Source organism: Mytilus galloprovincialis, chromosome 9, assembly GCF_965363235.1.
Source record: "Mytilus galloprovincialis chromosome 9, xbMytGall1.hap1.1, whole genome shotgun sequence".
In the NCBI taxonomy this organism is placed as follows: Eukaryota; Metazoa; Mollusca; class Bivalvia; order Mytilida; family Mytilidae; genus Mytilus; species Mytilus galloprovincialis.
In genome coordinates this window covers 2,030,009-2,052,152 of record NC_134846.1, presented here as the reverse complement: position 1 = coordinate 2,052,152, position 22,144 = coordinate 2,030,009, and the positions used below count along the sequence as shown (strand labels likewise).

At 31.1% G+C, this 22,144-nt stretch overlaps 1 protein-coding gene across 2 annotated transcripts; it reads left to right on the top strand.

Moving 5' to 3' along the window:
• Positions 1-1,654: 1,654 nt before the first annotated feature.
• On the top strand, positions 1,655-14,067 carry LOC143044229 (LYR motif-containing protein 1-like). Of its 2 annotated transcripts, none has more exons than XM_076216159.1 (5): positions 1,655-1,754; positions 4,734-4,888; positions 5,575-5,635; positions 8,050-8,081; positions 13,904-14,067. In XM_076216159.1, coding segments are annotated over exons 1-5 (363 nt in total). In that variant the 5' UTR covers positions 1,655-1,753; the 3' UTR covers positions 14,018-14,067. The 2 variants fall into 2 exon arrangements, with proteins under 2 accessions (XP_076072274.1, XP_076072273.1); XM_076216158.1 differs by having other exon boundaries at positions 1,712-1,866.
• The last annotated feature ends 8,077 nt before the right edge of the window (positions 14,068-22,144 follow it).

Genomic DNA, 22,144 nt, shown 5'->3' with positions numbered 1-22,144 from the left:
AATTTTTGCCTTTTGGCATGGCATTTTTGCACTGAGAAAAATTCTAAAAAACTAGAAAAGGTGCAGGAAAGAGCACTCCGTTTTGTGTATGATGATTTAACAGCTCCTACGAGGACCTCTTACTTAAAGCTAAGGTGCCCTCCTTGCAGATCAGACGGATAAGAAGAATGGCTCTAGAAACTTTTAAAATTATAAACAACATAGCTCCTGTGTGCTTACAAAATTTGGTGAATGTCAAAAAATCTAAATATGCTTTCAGGTATGTAAATATTCTTGAAATTCCACAGTCACCCCGTTACGGTAAAAAAATCGTTCAAATTTGCTGCTGCTACTTTATGGAACAGCCTTCCAAACCATCTCAGGACTGAAAACAGTTTTGTTTTTTTTTCTATGGTCGGGTTGTTGTCTCTTTGACACATTCCTCATTTCCATTCTCAATTTTATTTCACATTTTAAAAGTCTTGTTCAGTCCTGGAACGGTTTGGAATGTCGCTGTTCTGCTTGCAGATAATTCTTGAGCTGTTTATTGTAATGCGGCAGTTTTGGTTGCTCTGGTCAAGCATGTTTTTACTTCATTCGAAAATGTGTTGCTTATTTTTATTGCATGCTATGTATGTGAAATTTCAACTTTGTATTACAGGTTGTTTTATATGTCAAAATGCACTGTTTTTATGTTATTTATATGTTTTTATATTCGGTCAAAAGCTCCTTAGAGCTTGTGTTGCTTATTTGTACTTATGCCGAATCAAAATAAAGTTTTCTTATCTTATTATCTTATCTTATCTCTAAGGGTTTGCCATTATAATGAAATTCGTTTAGAAAAAACTTTCCGTTTGAATCAAAAACCATTACTTTTGCTTTCTCTGTATTGACTTGTAATTTAAAAACCCACAGGCACTTGTCTCAGATTTATATAACACGTGTTATTATAAAAATGTAATTATAAGTATTGAATGCTTATTTTAGTAAGTTCATAGGTTAAAAGAGTTGACCGTGCGCGCATTTTTAGAATGCTTCTGCGCTTTATACAAAATGTACTTCGGTCAACGCTTTTACACCCCAATGAATATTAACGCAAAGAAACATTCATATTCTTAATTATGTACACAAACTAACAAAACATGTTTTTTATATTAACCATTATAAATATGTTCAGATTTTAAGAATGTTCCCTTGAATATGATTAGCTTGCTGATTAATAGAGGCAAAAAATTCCAAATGGACTTTCAAACTCATAAGTCGAAAAAAAAACTGGCAAAGTTTTGAATAATAATATACTGTTCCTAAACAACTAAAACATTTTAAATAAAACAATTGTGAATCTACTCCTGTTACTGGAGGTGGTCCTATATAGGACGGAACTACTACAAGACAAGACAAGACATGGCTAAAAATTCTTCAACATATTAAAGCAAGGATTTGTATACAAATCCTTGATTAAAGTTAAGAAGTATTGTGTACAGTAGATGAGGAAACAAATATTTGAAGTTGAATTGGAATTAATCTGTCCCAAACTCATTTGATTCTCTCTCATAGGAAAACATCATATATAGAACATTAACTGGGGGTAAATTATTATAGCATTTCAAGGTTTTAGCAAATGATATCGACCTGTGCGCTGTCTTGTAAATTTTCTCTTTGGTCTTCAGTTAGATTTCAAATTTATTCGGATTTTCTCTAAGTTTTACCTCACAAATATTGTTTTGAATTTGCAGACTAATTTGACAGAGACGTATCATGATCCAACTTATGAAGTAATTAAACCCCGCATAAGTTGCAATGTCCAATATATCATCTTGTTTAAAACTATCGTCATTCTAAAAGTAAAGAATGGTAGTAAAAGACTACATCATATGCTTGCAACAGGTGAAATGTTTGACCCCCCCCCCTAAATGAAAGACATGCAGAATACTTGGGTCTGCTAATAGGGCTCTTCACGGTTAGTTCGGCCATATTGGATAGGGGGCAGATTTTCATAATAGAGGTAAAAATGGTGTGAAAAATACGGGAAAACATCATTAAAACAGAGCTGTTGCTTGGAAACACACATAGGATTTCCCACACTTTCATACCACAGTGGCGGATCCAGAACTTTTCCTAAGGGGGGGCCCGTTGACTGACCTAAGAGGGGGCCCGCTCCAGTCATGCTTCAATGATTCCCTATATAATCAACCAAATTTTTCCCACAAAAGGGGGGGCCCGGCCCCCCAGGGCCCCCCCCCTGGATCCGCCTATGTACCATTTCCACCTCCTTTCAAAAAATCTGCCCCCTATCCAATATGGCCGAACTAACCGTGAAGAGCCCTATTAAATCAAATGGTAATCTCAGTCATAGTACAGCTGAATTAACAAAAAAAGCAAAAAAGGTTTTGTTTTCTATTAAAACATATACTAATTCTCTTGACAGCCTTCCTATCAGAGTGTCAAACAAATAACTTATTTGACACCTTAGTGAGACCTATATTAACTTATAATTCTGAGATAACATATTTGGACTCGTATATAACATATTTCAAAGCTAAAAAAAGAGCTTTGTTTTCTGGAAAAATTGTGGACCCATTTGATTTTATTGACAAGACTCCAATAGAAAACTTGCATCTTAGTTATTGCAAGTTTACCACAGGCACTTGTTTCTATCCATACGAAGGTCGACTATCCATATAAATATTTTATTTATTTATTATTTATATGGATAGTCCACCTTCGTATGGATAGAAACAAGTGCCTGTGTTTTCACCTCAAATTTGAATCCCTTATTATATGAATCTTTTCAATTAACTAAAACTTTGGATTCTAGTGGCTCCTATTCATGGTTCACTTTTGCAAAAGATATTCTTTCTGAATCTAACATTGATATAGATAGACTAAAAACCTGTAATAATTTAAAACAATTAAAAAATATTAAAAGCTATATTATAAACCCCAAATAAACTCATATTACAACAACCTGTTGATGAATAAGTTAAAATCTATTGATGATAAAAGTAAATTAAATTTTTATAAAGGACTTGAGCCAAATCTGTTGATCAAACCTTACCTCTCTAACCCAAACTTTGAATTTAGAAAATTAATTACAAAACTTAGAATCAGTGACCATTCATTATTAATTGAAAAAGGAAGGCATTTTAAAATTCCTCGCGAAGAGAGACTTTGCAAAAAATGCAAAGTACTAGATGATGAGAATCATTTCTTAATAAATTGTTCCCATAATTCAAATATTAGATTAACATATTTTAATTGCATTAACAGAGAAAGTAATTCATTTGCTAATCTCACTGACAATGACAAAGTTATATATATACTTAACCCATCAACACCAACACAAGTGAATAAACTAGGATCCTTTATAAAAAAGTCAATGGAACTGAGGACAGGGGACCCTTTAATATTTACCTGAATTTGTGTATATATATTGAGTTACTTAGTTATTGTCTTTATTTGTTTTTGTTGTTGTTATATGTCACAAACTGTATAGTTTATATGGCAATAAAACTTTGAATTGAAAAAATAAATAAATTGAAAAATAATAATAACACAAACACAACATAAAACAGATATATATATACATCATTTACATACATGTACAAAAATGATGTATGTAAAGCAAAACTATATCCGAGGAAAAAATGTAACAGTAGTGTTGTTATTTTTTTATCCGGGGGAAAATATTTCCCTGGGATATTTTTTCCTTTGCTGTAAAATTCTATCTGGGTAGTTAACTTATTGAACAGTTATTAAAAAAAAACTTAACCTTTACAAATACTATGAAATATTAATAGTGTATTTGAATTAACGTGACGGTACCCAAATCGCACCTATTTTGACAGTTTTTTCACCAACGGTTTTTTATGATCAAGAAAAAAATTTCCATACTGTCATGACTGTGTTCATTGTGTAGCCCTATCCTTCTATTGTTTAATTGCTGCATCATTACTATTTGTATACTAGTTGTATGGGCCTTTGCCAATTATTGTAATTGAGTTTGTGCCAATGTATAAAATATTTGTATTGGTATATTCATGATATTGGAACAAAAGCAATTTCAACAGCTGGAATGTATTTATCTGTGAAATGTTATCTTTCTTATCAAATCATGTTGTAAGTTATCTTTTTATATAAATGAATATATTAGAAATAAGATTCAAGGACAAATTTCACTATGAAACAGATTCATGAATATATTATATTAAAATCTATTAAATATAAATTGCTCATAATAACCTCCCTTTGATTCATAAATTATGCAAATTTGTTCTACATGTTCTTCCTAAACTGAAACATTTTATAATTATAGTCATGATAGTCAGGTATATATTGATTGTGAGTAACTTACATACATTTTGTAGTAGTAAATTGAACTCTCTTTCACAAGGTTCTGCGAAATATGGTACGGAAAATGGTACATACTATCCGCATAACACAGATAGATTTTCACTCCTCAAGTAAAAATCTAGTATATTAATAGTATTACTTCTTCAAGTAAATAAAAATTACTTGTATAAGTACATTTAGTACCCCTGACTGTATTACTATAATAATCATGATAATGTTATATACGTTCCCTAGCTATTCATGCTATTGGAATTTTGAAAAAAAATTAAATATCATCAATAATTTCTTGAAAAACTTAAAAGTTAAAAATTTTAAGTTCTATTGCATTGGGTTAGTCATTGTCTCATTATGCTCATTGAAGAAATCATACTAAAATATGACTTTTAATTATATATTTCCAGTGATGTCATTAAGAGGAGAAGTTCTCACGCTTTATAGAAGAATATTTCGACTATCCAGCAAATGGAAAAATATCACAGCTAGCATTGAAGATTCATCCACAGAAAAAAATTACATCCAAAATGAAGCTAGAACATTATTTCACAAGAACAAAAATGTAAGGTGGATTCATCTGTGTGGTTTATGTTATAACATAGTTTGAAGAATTGTAAACAAAATTTGTCTTAATAATCAAGTTAATGAAAGATAATAAGAGTTATACATTTTGTAATATAAAGTACAAAAAATTAGTGGCTTATTTAAAATGAGGGGGGAAAAGGGGGGGACAATAGGCCTGGGCCAACCCCTTATGGAGCTTGCAAAGACTTCACTCCAAATAATTGTTTGCCGTAGGGTCTCCTTTTTTAAAAATCTACTGACGTTTTTGTGATCTTTATCATGTTTATGGAGCATGCAAAATTTAGTGAAATCCTGAATTGTTTTTTAGCATTATTATATTAAATTTATATGATTTATGGGGGGAATATTTTTATTTACTGTTCATTATTAATTGTTGGATACCAATCTTCGTGGATTTAATGGGTTCAGGGAAACCATAAAGTTAAATGTTCCAAGAATTGCAAATTTACTGTTGTATATATTTATCCAGTAGTATTCTGGAAAAACCACCATCAGATATCCACAAAATGCAAGTTTTCCTCAATCCAAAATAAAATTGAAACCAACAAAAATAAATAAATCAACAGTAAACTGTTGTTTAATCTGATATTGCTTATTGCCTAATATTTCAAACAGAACAGAAGAAGCAATTGAGCCATTACAAGATGTAATTTATCTTTACAGTTACAAAATGAGGACCAGATAAAAATGCACATTAAAGAAGCAGAAACAAGAGTAGAAATGGGTATGTTTTTAAAACCCTGAGGATAATTACCATTAATTAATTTGCATAGTGACCTAGTTGTAAACAAGAGGGCTCATAAAACAATTAGGAAAATTTCAGGGCAATTAGTCAAGCAAGTAACCCAATGTCAAAACTTTACACATTGACAGATTTTGAGATATTTAAATTGAAAAAAAATGGCTTATCTTATTTGCACTAGTGTATAGCATGGATTCTTTGTCCAGAAGTTGCTTTACTTTTGATCCTATTTTGGTTTTATCAGCTCTTCAACATTTGTATATTAATAGGTTTCAGACTTTCAAATATGTTGATTGATGAGACATCTATAACATGTATAAACTCTATTTTTCAATATTGTTAAAATTCGTTATCTTTAATTTTTGTTTGTCAACAACTTAAATAAAGACAACAGTAGTATACCGCTGTTCAAAACTCATAAATCTATGGACAAAAAACAAAATCGGGGTAACAAACTAAAACTGAGGGAAACGCATTAAATATTAGAGGAGAACAACGACACAACATTAAAATGTAACACACACAGCTACGGACTAAGCATTAGACAAAATACGATGAGAATAACCAATATAAAAGTATCAATGAGTAATTTTAAATTTATTAAACATAATAAAACAACAAAATATGTAATAGGCCAACTAAAATTAATTAGTAGATTTTCATCCAAATTTTTGAAAAAAATGGGGCGGGTGGGAGGATTTTATTTTTTAAATTTTATTTCATATGAAACCTTCTGGTCACGGTTTATTCATATATGCAAGTGTAATAATAAGCTTATATCATGTAAATACATCCATAAGGTGTCTTGTATAAGACAGTAACAATCAAAACCGAGGAGTAACCAAAGACTCATAAAACCAAAAGACATTTACATCAACAGTTACAAATAATAAGTAGGAAACAACACGAACTCCACTAAAAAACAGGAGTGAAATCAGGTGCTCCGGAAGGGTAAGCATTTCCTGCACAGTATACGGCTCCCGTCATGTTATTTCTTTGTTCAGTTCGGTAATGATGGAAGGTTATTATGACTGAGGAAGAATATCACTGAGATATGATTTCTGACACACTTTTGTCATAATGGCCAATCAGCTCATGATGGCGACCATAACATTGCTTGAGTGATGACTTTAATTTGATTGATTCATAGCCCTGTCTTATCAACTTTTGAGAAAGCAGTATTCCTCGTTCAACAAATCAACGTACTTTGAGCTAGCTCTAGAGTAACGTATCAATTGAGACACATATACTCCATATGCTGGTGCCGCTTTTTCAAATTCGTAAATATATATCTCTGATTGGCAATCACTGTTATTCATGTAATTGCCGCTTTAGATACCTATTTTATAGTAAACAGCAGAAATGAGGAGAAATGCTCTCTTCAGTTGGACTACCTCCATCAAATGTATTTTGCTTTCTAAGCAATGTTTTATTGTCCTAATAAAATGAAGCAAATGCATTGGTATGCAACACGAGTACGATAAGTACAGAATAAAATGAAAACTTAAACAGTGTTGAAATAATAGGGTTGGTCCTTAGTATGCAAGATGCAAATATAATTACAATGTAAAACATAAAGTTGTTTAATGACTCTATCGTGGGTATTGTGACTGAGGATGTTTGCTGTTTTTCTACAAAAAACGAAAGGCATGGCTAAATCTAAATCTAAGAGCTTGCTATAAATTGATAAATAAAAAATGCGTATGTTTGTCGATTTTCTGAACTCAATATACCGTCACCAATCTAAAAAGTTCATGCTTGTGTCAATTTCTTTATTCCAGTCAAATGTGTTCCACGATTCTTACACTTTTGGGTTTCATTCACAGTTCAAATTTCTTGACACAAAGTCATTGTATAAATAAAATAAATCCAAGGTGTTTTATTCACAAACATTTGTGTCATTTGTGACATACGGCGATTTGCGTTTTTGGACACAGCATATTACTCGTAACCCGAATATTTCATGCCCTTCTCGTAATCAATCTCTATTCTCGGTAAATGATGTTGTCATCATAGATCAGAATATATCGACTTAATGATTTTAGTAAGAATACTCTGAGAAATACGAAAACCGTATTTTAAAACAGGAAGTTTTACATGAAGCGAAAATATCGACGGTTACCGGTAACGGAAATGAACAAAATCCGGAAATCATAATTTTTTCAAAAATAAAAAAAATCGGGGCGGGAAGATTTCAGAGGGGCGGGCGGGGATGAAAATCTATCAATTAATTTTAATTGGCCATATATGAACATTTATTTTTGAGATCACATGCTTCATTGATTTATAAATTATAAAATTATGACAATATGAAGGGCTAATTCGTGAAGGACAGACCAACTATTACATACTACATATAGAAATATGATATTATTTATGGTGTATATAATTTTCAGCAATACATTACAAGATGCCATACCCAAGACCTGTAAGTATTATGTATATAATATAGGGAAGTCAAGTCCGGAAAGAGCTTCTTATCAAGTACTTGCTCAGTAAGAAAATGGAAAATCAATTATGAACATATTATGAGTTTTTGGTCACTATCTAATGAAAATTATGTCATAGATACATTATTATTCAAGGATTTATATATCATAATTAAAGGCTCCTTAACTTCATGTAGAATCATTTAGCTAATACTCTAGTTCAGGGAAGCAATGCGCATGTGCAAGATCGATCGTGATTTTACGTTATCGACTAATTAGATACGAGATTTGATAAACTGGGGGCATTATCAGTTTATTGATTTACCAGATCAACATCGTTATTACTGTAGTCATATGCATAATTTATTTTCACATGCTATGGCAAACGAAAATATATACAACATATGACAAATAAAAGGCAGCAGAGAACAGAAGTTACAGAGTATACAATAATATTATGACATTATATGTGATCTAATTTTCCAAGTGGCTGCATTTGAATAAATGCATATAGTTTTACTGTCAGAGATTTAGAATAAATTATCTAACTTGTGCCGATTTGGCCAAGAATAGTAGAATGAATATAAAATTCTATGCGCACAGATCTATACGTTAGACATGATAAAACAAAATGATATTCGTCTTCCAAAACATTCATATTGCAACATATACAAATTCTATTTTCTCTTTGAGTATTCAGATAACGACCAACTTCAACATTTAATCTAAGTGTGCCGCTACACAATTTTGTTAATATAGATACATTACAATGAAAATCTAAGTATCTTTCAAAACCAAATACTACTTTATATCGTTTAAATACAAAGTTTGTTACATTCTTCTAAAGCTGAAGATTCCACTGACATATTAAAACAGACTATTTTGACCGTTATGTTAATTAATCTTAATTACAAAAGGAACGGTTAGATATATGTCACCTGACTTTGAATGTTACCTTCACGCAAAAATGGACAGATTCATGCTGTGATGTTCACTTAGCAGATCGTCTGTATATTCAAGAAGGTACAGGTGCTATTTCATTACCATATCTTGGGTCATAAAAATAAAAGTCAATCAACACCTAGGCCATATGGTATCATAAAGTTTTACCTTAAACTATTAATCTCACCAGGCGACAGTTAGAGACAATTAATATACCCTTAATAATCGTAATCATGTTCTGACAGTTAGGTACCATTAAAATATATGTTTAAAATGCTAGCCCTGATTGCATGCGTGTATTTACATAAATGTTTTGTGCTTAATTCAAATGCATCGGATATTGACAATTTTTGAAAGGAGGGGGAGATGGGTCGTTCAGCATTTTATTTTGATATATTGTGAAGCATACATAATATTGTATACAGAACATCTAGTTAATTCCAATATATATACCAGTACAATATAGTACTGTCGTATATTTATCTTTGTGTCAGAAAATTCATGTTAGTAGGTAGAAAAATGATACTAAATGCGATTTTTTTTTGTTATACTACAATTACTATAGAAAAAAGACCCCCCCCCCCCCCCCCCCCTAGACAAAAAGAAAACAATTATTGTCGTCTTGTCGAAAGCAAGGAGGTCTTTAAGATTTATGAGTGAAATAGCTGCCTACTTGGATCTTTTGACAAACATCCTTCTTTTTGACAAGTTTCACGAAAGCGATGCTAGGTCCCGTCGTCAGCATTCACGCCGACTAATTCAGCATTTAGGTTCAGTCTGTGGTTAAAGTTTTGTTTTACATCAAAATCGTTGTCAAACATAATGGAATTTCGGGAAATTGGGAGCTTCTTTCTGTCCAAAATACAGTATCCAGGGCAAAATTTTGCAAATATTTACTTCATTTTTCCGTAGTTTACTACTAGATGGACTTCGTTTTTCATGAACAGTTAATTTCATGTTTTGTCTGAAGTAAAGGTTTTCGTGCAGTCGTCAATAACCGTTTTGTTTAATCGTCCAGTTGCAAGTTAAATGCATATTCATGCAGGTCAAGATCATGATAATGATATATGAATGTTGAAACTATTTTGTTCTACATTGCGCCGTGGACTTTCACTTGTGTGTTCAAAATGCAACAGTCAGAGTAAAGACATTTATATATCTTATAAGTGGGTGCGGCTTTTTTGCTAAGATTTTAATTCCATATGACGATCTGTAGTTGTTTGATTTTATGGGAACTTTATATTTTTATTATGGTTTGAACAAGGAACGTATATACTGTACCAAGGTTTAACGGTCAGATTATTTATACAATATTGAAAACATAACATTTATGAAGCCATGATGTTTATTTTTTATTGAATACATCGCATAATATCATTCATTACGACTATGTGTTATGACCATCAAAAACTTTTCAAAAAAGCTCCGTCTTACATGACAATCATATGGTTTAGATTGTTTATCTATATTCTCCCGAAAAAAGGCTAAAGAGAATAAATTATGTAGTGTCACCATTGTATGCCATACTGTTTTGGCAATTAATGCCATTACGCCAGCATCATGTTTCTGGAAATTATTATCAATCAACAAAAAATTATATTTCTGCACATAAACTTCTTCAAAGTTCTTAACAGCTTCCAGGGACTTGAAGGACCTCGTTCCTTCTTTAGGGAGCTACCATTTGATTTTTATGGGGGGGGGCTAGGATGAAAAATTTTGTCCTGCATTTTTTTTTAGTTGTAACCTCTGTCCTGCCTTTTTATTTTTCACTCTATTCGGTCCTGATTTTTTTTTTTTTAGTTTATCCTGACTTTTTTTACATAAATTGTCATCCTGATTTATTTTTTTTGGCAAGTGTCTCATCCTGCCTTTTTTTTTTTTACTCAAAACTCCTGTCCTGCCTATTTTTTTCAAATTTCATCCTAGCCCCCCCATAAAAATCAAATGGTAGCTCCCTTATCAAACATTTCGTTTTGGCTTTTTGAGAATTCCTTTAAAAAATAAAAAAAGTTATTAGGATTTTACTTTGGTCCTGTCATTGTCGATGTTGGTCATGTCATTATCAGAGTTGGTCATGTCACGTTTTCTAAAGTTTCTTACAATTTTTTTTAATTTTTTTTCTTAAATCTATTTATCAAATGATGAAATCTTATTATATATCAAATTTCAGAAAAATATTTTGAGAAATAAAAGAGAAATTAGCAATTTCATCTGGTCCAGTCATTGTCGATGTTGGTCCTGTCAAGCAGCGATGGTCATGTCACGTTTTCGAAAGTTTTTGAAAATAAATCTATATTTTTTATAACATTTTGGTTTCAAAATATGACATACCATTTTATATTTCAAATCTGAAATAATTCCTTTGAAAAACAAAAAAGTTATTGGCATTTTTATTTGGTCCTGTCATTCTCGATGTTGGTCCTGTCATTATCAGAGTTGGTCATGTCACATTTTCTAAAGTTTCTTACAAAACTTTTTAATTTTTTTTCTTAAATCTATTTATCAAATGATGAAATCTTATTATATTTCAAATTTCAGATCAATCCTTTGAGAAATGAAAAAGTTATTAGCATTTTTCATTTGGTCCTGTCATTCGGTCCTGTCATTCAGTCCAGTCATTAGTGTAACCCCTTGCCTATAGGGGTATGGATGTGTATTGGCCAAATTTGTATGATGTAAAGATGCAATTTTTCTGAAAATTGCATATATTTTTGGACTTGTACTGTACATTACACACACAAAAAAATAGACAAAAAGAATAGGCAATTTTTTTTAAATGCGACAAAACGTTATAAAGAAATGATAGAGGAATTAATTGTGGTCTTGGGCCGCTTGACCCACTCAGAATTCTTGGTCGCGAACAAGCTTTCCCTGAACTACTGTATTGAGTAAACACATATCTATGAAGAAACAATTAATTGATACAGATCATGCATTTTGAATATTAAAATTCACTGATATGACTTCAAGAAAATAAATTTAATAGATACACCCTACAGGGTATGGGTATGGTTTTTCCCTAAAAAATATTATTCTCCCTAATTTATTGGAAAATCATATTGTCATGCAGATGACCAAAAAAAATATTCTGAATGCTGATTTCCCCCAAACCTTTATCATGTTTATAGAGTGTCTAATTTAAAAAAAAAAAAAAAAATTGATCTGTAGAGTAAAAAAAAACAAAAAAAAACAACATATTGCTCCATTTTAAGTATAAACATTTCTAAGGTCTTGAAAAATTTGTTTTTTGAAATTCCTGTGTATCAATCATGTTTTTCTTCTTTTTAATATCAAAAACTGACTTTCCCAGAGAAAAGAAGTATCCCCCTCCTAAATGTTTTATGTATTGTATACCACACAAAATTGTTAGGATTCAAATAAAATTTCAATACATAGAATTCTATATTTCACAGTTTATAGTAATACAGATAAGAGTTTATTGTTGATGGTAATAATAGTTAAGGCCATTCTGTTAAAATCATGTGGGAGGCAATCCCCCTACAGCCAAAATACTTTTTTTTTGAGTAACTTAAGGTTAAACAAAAGGACAAATTCCTGTACAATCATAAATGACTCATGACTTCTCAACATACCCTCCCACGTTCATTCTATCGGAAAATGACTTATTAAATTGACACATGACAAGTCTCAGGTGGGCTCGCAGATGTTCCAATTGATTGAGGAATTATAGTCAATATAGGTTAATTAAAAAATTTATATAATCAATTCATTAAATTGTTCCTTGTGGACATACATTTGAAAGTGATTAAAACAAAGAACACTCCTAAGAGAACATTATAACCTTTTGTTCATGACTGCAAGCCTTGAGTTTTATATTCTAACAAGTTTATTTAATTTATATAGTTAGGTCACTGATTTTTGTGTTACATATTTAAATATGCTGTTTCAGAATCGGAAAAAAATAAAGATATAAAACTATTTGTTGGAAACCAAAATTCAAATAACATGTCATTTTGCTTTGATAGTTTCTTCTGTTATCTTTTCTAACATGGGAATCAGACTTCTTTTAACCTGTCCCAAGTCAGCAACCTCTTGTCTTTGTAAGTCTTGTATGTTTTTTTTTAATTATGGTTCATTTATATGTTTCAGAGTTTAGTGTTTAGTGTGAAGTCCATTTTCATTGAACTAGTATACAATTTTGATTAGGGGTCAGCAGAAGCCTGCCTCAGGGTACTGGATTTTCTTGTTGTATTGAAGACCTATTTGTGGGCTTTTTTTGTTTTTTTGGTGAGGTTTTGGTCTCTTTGACAAATTCCCTGTTTCCATTCTTAATTTATACTTAAATTTTAAAAAACAATGTTGAAGATCTCATTAGTTGATCGCTACTTTTTTGACAATTTTAATTATTACCCAAAATGCCCTAGATTTGGAAACTGCGTATATATAGTGTAGGGATTAGACAACTTTGACAACAGTCCTGACAGAATCTATCTGTTTTACCAACTTTTGAATGGAAATTCAATTTATTTTATATAAATACCAGGGGCGAATCCAGCCATTTAAAAAAAGGGGGAGGGTATCCCAAACCAGGATAAAGGGGTGGTTCCAACTATATGTCCCCATTTTATTGTATTGATCTGCCACTGCAAACTGCTTTTCCTCTTCAACATTTATCAATAGTCAATAAGCAAATCAATGAACCTAGTTGTGATATCAGTGTTTTGTACAGTCATTGATTAAAAATAGCACTATGTGATTTTGAAATAGAACACTTAGAATAAAATTAAAGTAACATATTTATGATGCATGTTAAAATGTAAAATTTATTCAGATAGCACTGTATGTCATTCAAAAAGGGACACCCAAAAAAGAATTCAAAATGTTAGGTATTCTATTACATATTTTGATTGTATTTCAGATGAATTTACCTCAGACGTTATTACCACCCACAGGCAAGAAATTAAAGAAAGCTCAGAAAAGGATGTTAGAACAGTCAAAACCGTTATATTTAAAGTCTTATGATGATACATGAAATATTTATGTAAATAGTATTGTACATAGATTATATTATTTTAATGACAAGATTCATGTTTTTTATACATAGATATACAAAAGTAGATGTGGTATGATTGCCAATGAGACATCTCTCCACAAGAGATCAAATGACACAGAAATTAACACCAATAGGTCACAGTATGGCCGTCAAAAATAAACAAAACCCATACTGCATAGTCAGCTTAAAAAAGCCCTGAAATATACATACATAGAGTATGTCCTGTCCAGAATTCTGACCTCAAGATTTTTGTCAGTTCTTCACTTGTTATGTCTGTCACAGTTAATCTCCAATTCAAGCATTTGGACAATTCTACCATCTTTCAAATCTCAAGCTAAGAAATAAAATCCCAGATGGAAAGGAGTACCTAAGAAGCTCCCATTTAATTTTTATGGGGGTTGCTAGTAGGAAATATTTAGTCCTGCATTTGATTTTAGTTGTAATCTATGTCCTGCCTTTTTTTTTACTAGTTTATCCTGATTTTATTTACATACATTGTCATCCTGTCTATTTTGTTTTTCAAAGTGTCTCATCCTGCCTTTTTTTTACTCTAAACTCCTGTTCTGCCTTTTTCATCCTAGCCCCCAATAAATAGTAAATGGTAACTCCCAAAAGTACTTGATGACTATTCCATATTTGCACTTAATGTTTAGAATGCATAAAGAAACTTTCAAAATATGTACTTTTTGATTTACATACTTCTGTCTGTCTTTCAGTTAAGTTTTAGTCACGGTATTTTTTGATGAAGTTGAAGATCAATCAACTTGAAACTTAGTACATGTGCTCCCTATGGTATTATATTCCTACTTTTAAATAGAGCTTTGACCCCAATTTCTTGATCCACTGAAAATTGAAAATGAAAAACAAAATTCCAGCAAATTCAGGTTTTTATAACATACTTAATCATTAATTTTTGACAGTCGGTGTTATAAGGTTTTTAGATTTGGGTTATTTAGAACATATGGCTATAACACTGATCCATTGTTCAAGAAAAAAGTTGAATATTAAAAAATACTGAATTCCAAAGAATATATTAATTAGAATGTCCTGGTCAAATGGCAAAAACATAGGATCTTTTGATTTGAGGTCCTTGGTCCAAAAAAATGAAAATTAGGTCAAGGTCAAAGGTCAAGGTCATATTTTAATTTTTGAATTAGGCTTATTTCCACTCATTTCCAGAAACCGTATAAGATATCCACAAATTCTTTTGACTAAATTATTAGTTGCGACATGTCGTAACTTAATAATTTTAGTTGAAAGGGTGCGTAGACAATGAATGGGAGTTTTTGCCCCTATCATATCTAAAATTATGTGTAAAGTGATATAACTTATTAACCATACATATTAGAGACCTAGGGTCTTTTGATTTGAGATTCTCAGTTTGTGACCTTGAAATTGAGGTCAAGGTCATAGGTTAATTTAACGTTCTAGATTTTGACCTTTTCTTTAAATTCATATTTATACATCATAAAGCCATATGAACTGACATTTTAGACTGATTTTTAATATTTTAATATCAAAATAGATATAAACTGGTGGAAAGACCTTCAATTGTTCTTTGAACAATTGGTTTTTAATTTTTTTTTCTTTTTCTTCCGCCTAATTTTGTTCTTGCGATAAATATTTGTTTCGCAATATGTCGCTTAGATATTTGGTATATGATATCGAACAGTTTATGCGCTTTTGAAATTTACCCTGCGTAACCAAATACTTTTCTTTGTAGGAGTTATCTCCCCAAACACTGTTTTTTTTGTGTCCACGACTCCTTCGCAACCGTAAAAGATTACGACAAATTTATTTTATAAAATTGCTCGTTATATCCTTCGCAAGATTTGTCCAATTTCGACCGAAGCAATATGAACGCTCCATATGAGAGTCATTTCCCCTTTTGTATTTGAAATTTTGAAATGTATTTTAAACTGGAACACCATAAGTGATAGAGACCTAGGATCTTTTGATTTGAGGTCCTTGGTCCAAAAAAATGAAAAATAGGTCAAGGTCATATTCTAATTTTTGAATTTGTCTTATTTTCACTCATTTTCATTATCTTATAAGATATCGACAAAATATTTTGTATAAATTGTTAGTTGCGACATGTGATAACTAAATAATTTTAGTTGAAAGGGTGTGTAAACAATGAATGGGAGTTTTTGCCCCTATCATATCTTAAATTATGTGTAAAGTGATATAACTTATTAACCATACATATTAGAGACCTAGGGTCTTTTGATTTGAGATCCTCAGTTTGTGACCTTGCTTTAAATTTGTATCTATACATCATAAAGCCATATGAACTGACATTTTAGACTGATTTTTATACTTTAATATCAAAATAGATATTAACTGGTGGAAAGACCTTCAATTGTTCTCTGAACAATTGGTTTTTAATTTTTTTTTTTCTTCTTCTGCCGTCTGAGATGCTTTTTTGTCTTACAACATATCGAATGGATTTTTTGGCCAATAATGTTGTACAGTAATGGGGTTTCAAAACTCACCCTGTGTGACCGAACACTTATTCTTATCTCCCTGCGTCCCCTTTTTCTTGTTATCGCTATATCTTTAAAACCGTAAAAGATTTTAGCAAACTGTTTTCACCAAATTGTTCGTCTACTCTTGAGAATGATTTGGTTTATTTTGACTTGAGTGATCGGAAGACATCTTATGGGAGTTATTTCCCTTTGAAAATTTAAGATAGGCGATTTGTTGGTTAAATTCATACGTTATAAGTCGTAGAGGCCTACAGTCTTTTGATATGAAGTCCTTGGTCCATTTGAAGGAAATTGAGGTCAAGGTCATGTTCTAAATTTTGAATTTTGCTTGTTATTATTATTCCACAGAAACTGTGACAGTAAATGATATGATGTGTTTGCCAAATAACTGTTTACAATAAGGCGCAACTTCAACCTATTTCAGTCAAAGTGTTTTGGTTAACCCATAAGGAGTTTTCTCCCCTTTTGTATTTCAAATCAGTATTTCCAGAATTTATTTCGTTTCCGTAGGGAAGGTCGATGTATAAAATCGAGAATTGGCATGGGTGTGTTTCTCTTCTTATTTCTTCTTTATTATTTTCACTTGATGATATTTATTTCGATATCATAATTCTCCTCAATCCGGATTGAACGATTAAAAGATCAAATCATATGAAAACTAAATCTTTCAAAAATGTAAACTTGTAAAAAAATTTAAACAAAAAGTTTTCAATCATTTCTCAGTACCCCTGATTGTCAATTTCACCTGCTTTATTATAGATCGTTATCGTTTCACTCTGTTTAATAAACAAAACTGATGGAAACCCTAAATTTTTTGAATGTTTTGATTTTGACAAGACGTCATTTTGTGAAAAGATTTTTAACTGGTCCTTCGATTAATTTCGTTGTATGTATTCCAAAACAGTAAACCAGTAAACCGGAAGTAAACTTATTTTTCTTTAATTAGGAGCACCTCCATATGAAGTTTAACCTTAACCTTAAAAATTATCCAATATATGTACACGTTACAGTATATATACATAAACGATAATAGTGCCATGAATGGCAGATTTACAGGGACCTTTAACAATAGAAATACAGGTGGGAAATTTAAAAACTTAAAATGTTTTAAAACATTACACTTTTATTGATTGCTGTCTTAAGCTCTGATTCCATCAACAACTGTCAGTCCATACTTTAATACCAACGCAATGTAACCATACATTTCCCTTTCTTTGATTCTTAGCATAGTTTATGTGCCCTTTTGTTAATCTTTTGCATGCTCTAGGTGCTCTTTTTCATTGGAGTTCCCACTGTGTGATAGGGGAAACACTAATCTTTGAACTCTTTATTCTAACAAAACACAGGCATCACAGTTAGATGTCATCAAATAAAACAGTCAGATATGTTTTAGTTTGTTTTCAATGCAAATTTCTATATTAAACTAAAATATAATAAACAGGATCTTCTTTTTATTAAGAATGATTGATTCCTCTCTTGAAATCTGAAAATGGTTGATGTACACTTTTTGAGGGAGATTGGGGGGGGGGGGTCTGAAAAAGTGTACGTTTTGTACACTTTGGAAAATGGTTGACAATTATGGATGACCCCTAACCCTTATACGGGTTTTCACCCCTAATGTATTTGAAATCAGTATTTCTCCACAACCATACAAATGATTGATCTGGGGTCTTTTGATCTAAGATCACTGACCTATGACCTTGAAATTGAGGTCAAGGTCAAAGGTCAATTTGATGTTCTAGATTTTGACCTTTGCTAAAAATTATTTTCTGTTCATACTAAAACAATTAAGTCTTCCGCATATACCTATTAATCTTATTTTTAGCTCACCTGGCCTAAAAGGCCATGTGGGCTTTTCTCATCACTTGGCGTCCGTCGTCGTCGTCGTCGTCGTCGTTAACAATTTTTCAAACATCTTCTCCTCTGAAACTACTTAATGGATTTGAATGAAACTTAGCATGATTGTTCCTTAGATTATCCTGCACAAAGTGTGTGCTTCGATTTTTGATCCGTCAAAAAACATGCCCGCCGTTACTTAAAATAGAACATAGGGGTCAAATGCAGTTTTTGGCTTATATCTCAAAAACGAAAGCATTTAGAGCAAATCTGACAGGGGTAAAATTGTTCATTTGGTCAAGATCTATCAGCCCTGAAATTTTCAGATGAATCAAACAAACCATTGTTGGGTTGCTGCCACTTAATTGGTAATTTTAAGGAAATTTTGCAGTTTTTGGTCATTATCTTGAATATTATTATAGATAAAGATAAACTGTAAACAGCAAAAATGATCAACAAAGTAAGATCTACAAATAAGTTAATATGACCAAAATTGTCAATTGACCCCTTAAGGGGTTATTGTCCTTTAATGACAATTTTTCACAATTGGTTCATCACATTTGCTAACTTTAAAAAATCTTCTCCTCTGAAACTACTGAATGGATTTGGATGAAACTTAGCATGATTGTTCCTTAGATTATCCTGCACAAAGTGTGTGCTTCGATTTTTGATCCGTCAAAAAACATGGCCGCTGTTACTTAAAATAGAACATAGGGGTCAAATGCAGTTTTTGGCTTATATCTCAAAAACGAAAGCATTTAGAGCAAATCTGACAGGGGTAAAAATGTTCATTAGGTCAAGATCTATCAGCCCTGAAATTTTCAGATGAATCAAACAAACCATTGTTGGGTTGCTGCCACTTAATTGGTAATTTTAAGGAAATTTTGCAGTTTTTGGTCATTTTCTTGAATATTATTATAGATAAAGATAAACTGTAAACAGCAAAAATGATCAGCAAAGTAAGATCTACAAATAAGTTAATATGACCAAATTTGTCAATTGACCCCTTAATGGGTTATTGTCCTTTAATGACAATTTTTCACAATTTGTTCATCATATTTGCTAACTTTAAAAAATCTTCTCCTCTAAAACTACTAAACCAAATTCAACCAAACTTCAACTGAATGATCAGTAGGGTGTATAGAATAAAGTTTGTGCTTTATTTTTATTTCGTCAAAAAACATGGCCGTCATGGCTAAAAATAGAACACAGGGTAAAATGCAGTTTTTGGCTTATATCTCAAAAACTCCAGCATTTAGAGCAAATAAGACAAGAAGTTAAAGTATTTATTAGGTCAAGGTCTACCTGTCCTGAAATTTTCAGCCGAATTGGGTAACTGGTTTTTCAGGTATAATGCCCCTGAATTGATGATTTTAAAGAAATTTTGCAGTTTTTGGTTATTATCTTGAATATTATTATAGATACAGATAAACTGTTAATAGCAAAAATGTTAAGCAAAGTAAGATCTACAAATAAGTCAATTTGACCAAAATTGTCAATTGACCCCTTAAGGAGTTATTGCCCTTTTAAGACTTTTTTCACAATTTGTTCATCATGTTGACTTACTTTAAAAAATCTTCTCGCAGTAATGTTAAGGCAGTTCTCCATCAGTTTTAAACGATTCTATCGCAATCTAATTGTGACGTCATGTAGTCGTTTCTATTGGTTGTCAGCACATTTATTCTTACACTCAACGTCATTTCAAAGCTTGAAAAGGTATCAAAACAAGCAAGTGCGTGTCAGCTGTTTATGAGTTTTTCATACGATTTGATGATGTTCCTGGCGGAAAACATGACTATAGGGTATCCAACTGTAAGTACAATATGATTTATGTTATGTTACTTTGTTTTCATACGATGTGTTAAATTCGCGAAACGTTAGGTGTTGTTTTCTATACTTGGTTTAAAATTAAAAAAACAGTCTCTTTAGATAATTCCTGCAGTATGCTTGAAAAATTATTTGATACTTTAGTTGTTCCAATAACTCTTTATGGAAGTGAAGTTTGGGGTGTAAGCCAAGTGTTCAAAGATTCAGATCCATTTGAACATTTACATATTAAATTTATTAAAGAAATTTTAGGAGTACAGTGCAAAACAACAAATGTAGCCTGTTTAACTGAGACAAACAGAATCCCTTTGTACTTTAAAATTCACCTTTCAGCTATAAAATTTCTAAACCACATTGTAAACTCTCCTAACACTTTAGTCCATAAAATATATAATAATGTAGAGAAAACAAGTAAATGGGTTAACATTGTAAAAGACTGGTTAAATAAATTAGGTTTTGGTCATCTCACTTTTAATACTTTTAATTTAAAATATCACATAAATAGTATCCAACAAAGAATCTATGACCAGGCTTATCAAATTATGAATTGTTCTATCAATAAATGTGAAAAATTAAATTTCTTTTGTCATACTAAAAGAATTAGAAAAAGGCCCCCATATATTGATATATGTAAATTCAAAACCGACCGATCAGTTTTCAGTAAATTTAAACTAAGTGCGCATTCCCTAGCAATTGAAAGAGGGCGTTATACCAACATTGAAAGAAATAAACGCATTTGCTTATCCTGTAACAGACAAGAAATTGAGGATGAATACCATTTCTTCTCAATCTGTCCATGCTATAAATCATTAAGGGATACCTATATACAAAATATTAATAAAAATCTTAATTTCAATTTTATTAAATTGCAGTCCACTATAACACTAAATCATTTGACTGTACTTTTAAATAGCAGTCTACCAGTCATTATAAAAATCACCATAAAGTATATTAATGATTGTCTTTTATTAAGAACATCTGTGTAACTTTGTTCAATAGGCAACCTAATTTTTGTTTGTGTTCTTTTTTATAATTGTTCATGAACATTAACAATGTGTAAACTGTTGATATTTATAGCCTTTTTCTTCTTCCCTGTGAATACCACTGTCACTCTAATATAGTTATAATCAATTTAACTATTGTCAGTTTATTGTTTTAATTTTGTATGCCATAACCATTTAATGTAAATGTGTTTGTGCGAATAAAATATTGTCTATTGTCTATTGTCTATACAAAAAAGGGGGAGGTGTTATCGAATTCCAACTTGACCATGTTTATTTTATAATCTGACCGCGTAATCACTATGAAGTGTTCGTTTTTTAAGTCGAAAATAAATTTGGATTCGGGCATATAACACTATTTGTTATTTGTAGTGTTCTTTATTTACTTACAATAAATTGCCATTTGATTTCAGAAAAAATCAATTAAATATTTACATAAATTTACTGATTGATTGTCTAATCAGACTGACAAGTACCATTAGACAAACCTGAATTTGTATTTATTTCATGGTACTTTATTTCATGGAAAATAGTATAGAAATAAAAATGTGGGGGTATTTTTCAAATGAAAAGTTATGAATAATCAATTTTAAATCTTGATGTATAAAAAAAACCCACAACTTTGAATATATTGAGAGTTCAAATATATTGTATGCCAACTTCATTGTTTATAAATCTTTGTTAAAATAACTATAACTTTCATTCAGGAGAAAGTGGAAGATACACAATTGCACTTTTCATAAATGTGTCATGTATTTCTCTATAATTATCCAGTATCAGGCTATGAGTGTGTGCACATTATACAAATGTAGCTAGCTAGCAAGTACAAAGTATTCATAGTTTAAGGAAAAATGCCTTTTTTCATGAATAAGAAAATATATATATAAACAAGGTGTCAAAAAGATAGCCTTGTAATATAAAAGGTAAAGATCTTTTATCATTTATTTGATTGA

What these genes read in the sequence shown, in the direction of transcription:
- LOC143044229 (XM_076216158.1), top strand. An exon ending in AGAAACAAGAGTAGAAATGG is followed by an intron (nt 5,636 to 8,049) that starts GTATGTTTTTAA and finishes TATAATTTTCAG; the next exon opens with CAATACATTACAAGATGCCA. An exon ending in AGATGCCATACCCAAGACCT is followed by an intron (nt 8,082 to 13,903) that starts GTAAGTATTATG and finishes ATTGTATTTCAG; the next exon opens with ATGAATTTACCTCAGACGTT.